Source organism: Dromiciops gliroides, chromosome 2 (assembly GCF_019393635.1).
Source record: "Dromiciops gliroides isolate mDroGli1 chromosome 2, mDroGli1.pri, whole genome shotgun sequence".
Taxonomy (NCBI): Eukaryota; Metazoa; Chordata; class Mammalia; order Microbiotheria; family Microbiotheriidae; genus Dromiciops; species Dromiciops gliroides.
The window spans coordinates 388,985,695-388,988,382 of NC_057862.1; the positions used below are offsets into that span (position 1 = coordinate 388,985,695).

General features: G+C 44.7%; 1 protein-coding gene across 2 annotated transcripts; it reads left to right on the top strand.

The window, feature by feature from the left end:
- The first annotated feature begins 310 nt into the window (after nucleotides 1-310).
- LOC122739680 (pyroglutamylated RFamide peptide) lies at nucleotides 311-2,251 on the top strand. Of its 2 annotated transcripts, XM_043981330.1 has the most exons (2): nucleotides 311-365; nucleotides 1,838-2,251. In XM_043981330.1, exon 2 carries the CDS (start codon nucleotides 1,838-1,840, stop codon nucleotides 2,249-2,251), a length of 414 nt encoding a protein of 137 aa, XP_043837265.1. In that variant the 5' UTR covers nucleotides 311-365. The 2 variants fall into 2 exon arrangements, with proteins under 2 accessions (XP_043837265.1, XP_043837264.1); XM_043981329.1 differs by lacking the exon at nucleotides 311-365 and having other exon boundaries at nucleotides 1,823-2,251.
- Nucleotides 2,252-2,688: the final 437 nt, after the last annotated feature.

Consider the following 2,688-nt stretch of genomic DNA (forward strand, 5'->3'; position numbering starts at 1 on the left):
CAACTATGTCCAGCATGCAGTTAATGATCCCATCAACTCCTCGCCAGATGAAATGACTGGACAGTGTTTGGGGGTGGGCCGAAGATATGCCCCATCCTGCCCTCTAATCAGAATCTCTATTAAGTTTGATCAGTGCCTTCTTGCTCTCCATGGCCACTCCTGTTCCCAATGGAATCCCAGACTCTGGAATGTGTTAGCAATCAGAACACAAAAGGCCAGATACACTCAGAAATTGATGCATCCCCTGAAGGCCTATTTAAAGCAGGGAGAGCCCAGGAGAAGCTCAGACTAGCTCTTTCTAGGCCATCCACTGAAACTAAGAAAACCAGCAACCTCCTGGGGAAGAAAGATCCAGAAGGAATAATGTAAGTAGATTTGACTCCTTGTCATGAAATAGCTTACACACATCTTTGCTCATCCCTGAAGATGGATGCAGGACAGACCCAGTTCCTGTCTACTGCAATTAACCAATAATGCTCAGCTCAGACAGGTGCAAACTGGAACCAGGGTCCAGACTGGATCAGGAGGTTGGACAAGATTGTAGGATTGAGAACTGGGTGCTTCCAACTTCTAAAAAGCTTGAAGTTGGACACTAGGAAAAGTCATTTCCTACTTCAGGCAGTTGAAATCTTTTCAGAGTGCTGATGAACTGATTTTCATTATGGGGATGAGATAGGCTTTCCTTTTTTTTTTTTTTTTTTTTTTTTTGACCCTTCGAGTCACCACCTTCCTACCTCCCTTTAGCAATCATTTCATTTGAAAAGCCCAATCTCCTTCAACCTGTGCAGGATTCTACTGCAAAGGATTTCCTAGGAGAAAGCTAAATTAGCTTAAGGGATGAAGCAATTGGTTCTTTAAAAGCAGACAGGTTTGTAGGGGGTGCATTTAGGTAGAGAGGGTTTTTTTGGTTTGTTTTCCTTCCTTTCTTTCTTTTTTAATTTCTTTCATGCTTTCTGGCCAAGGTTGCTTCTGTAAAATGTTTTCAAATGAACTGATTTTTGGAAGGTGCTGAAAAGTTCTGGAGAACATAGTTCTGTATTCATTAGAACTGTCTTTATCTAAATCATAATTTTACTCCCTAGGGGGCAGAAAGGGAGTCCTAAACTCTAGCCACCCATACTGGGGCCTCTCAGCTACAGAGGGAGAGCAATTACTGTAGAGGCAAAGGTGTTTAGAGAAGATTTATTTATGCTTCAAAGTCTACAGTGGGCCAGCCACCTTGTCTCTAAAAGCTGGGGTGATAGGACTACCTTGCCAATTTCTCTAAGTATGGTGAATACTACCGTGCTGGTTCTAAATTCTAGGAGCATCTTATTTAAATATTAAGAGGACGTTAGTAAGCAAGCTAACTAAACAGCTTAGCTAGTCCTATATATTATCAAGTTGAGGCCTATTAGAAGTGGATACTCATAACTTTCCACCCAGTGCTTCTGAGATGATAAAGCCCAAGAGTCAATAATTATAATAAAAGACTAATGAGACCAAATTCACTCAGCCCTACCAAGGCAAACCCGCACTGCTGTAAACCATTCAAGCAGCTGCAGTATTATAGCACTAAGCTGCCAAAGCAGCCAAATCCAGGGGATTTCAGTAGAGTGAAAACCAGCCTAATTGGTACAATCAACTCCCAAGCCTGCTAAGAAAATAAAAGCCTAAACACCCAGCCTAGTGACACTAACTAATGCTTCTTGGAAGTTGGGCTCAGCTGAGGAGCTCCAGCTCAGCCCCACAGTGTTTGCCCAGACTTTGAGATGTTACTGTTGACAAGTTGTTTTGAAACACTGAGTATGTGCAGTCTGTAACTTTCTCCCTCTGCTCCCCAATGCCAACAAACCAGATGAAAGCACCTCACTCCCTCTCCTGTCTCCTTCTTCTGACTCTGGGTGCCTGCTTTCCTCCAAGTGACAGAAGAGAAATCGGAGATCCAGCGGATAGCATTGGCAGGGTTCAGATGAGCAGGTCGGAGACAGACGGAGGTCACCAGCCTGGCTTCCTGGAGGGAGCGCCTAGGTGGAAGAGATTCCAAGATCCAGCCTCCCTGTTCATCATGGCTAAGAAACTACGGGGACTTGGGAAAGAGCGAGCTGGTTTCAGATTCAGGTTTGGGAGGCGAGACGTGGACAACAAAGCTAACAACATCTACCTAGCAAGTGAAGAAAAGCACAATGGGCTACTGGGGAGCCTGGCTGAGGAACTCAGCAGTTACAACAGAAAGAAGGGGGGTTTCAGCTTCCGCTTTGGCCGGAGATGAGGGGCTGTGGATGGCTAGGGTAGTAACATGGAAGGGAGTCTGTTCAGGGACTTTCTCCCATCTGCCTCCTTTGAGTTAAATTCCCTGTCCGTCCCTGGTTCTGTCTTCTTCTAATTCCCACTTACCCTAATTCCCAACATAAACTGCCAAGAAACTTAGAACGTTGTTATTTAGGCTTTTCTCAATGTTGATGGGTGGGTTCATATGTGAGTTGAGTGACCCTTCAATCCCAAACTTTGCTCATGTAACAGGACGAGAAACAAATGGTATATTCTGGTAAGGAAAAGCGCAGCCTTTGTTTAGATTCACTGAGAAGCAACAATGCTCTCAGTCCGTACATTCCCTCCCTCCCCCAGCGGTCTGTTTCTGATTGTTTTAAAGCAATCCCCTGGCCTCAGTGGCACTGAGCTGAGAAAGATGCAATGCAATGAATAAGA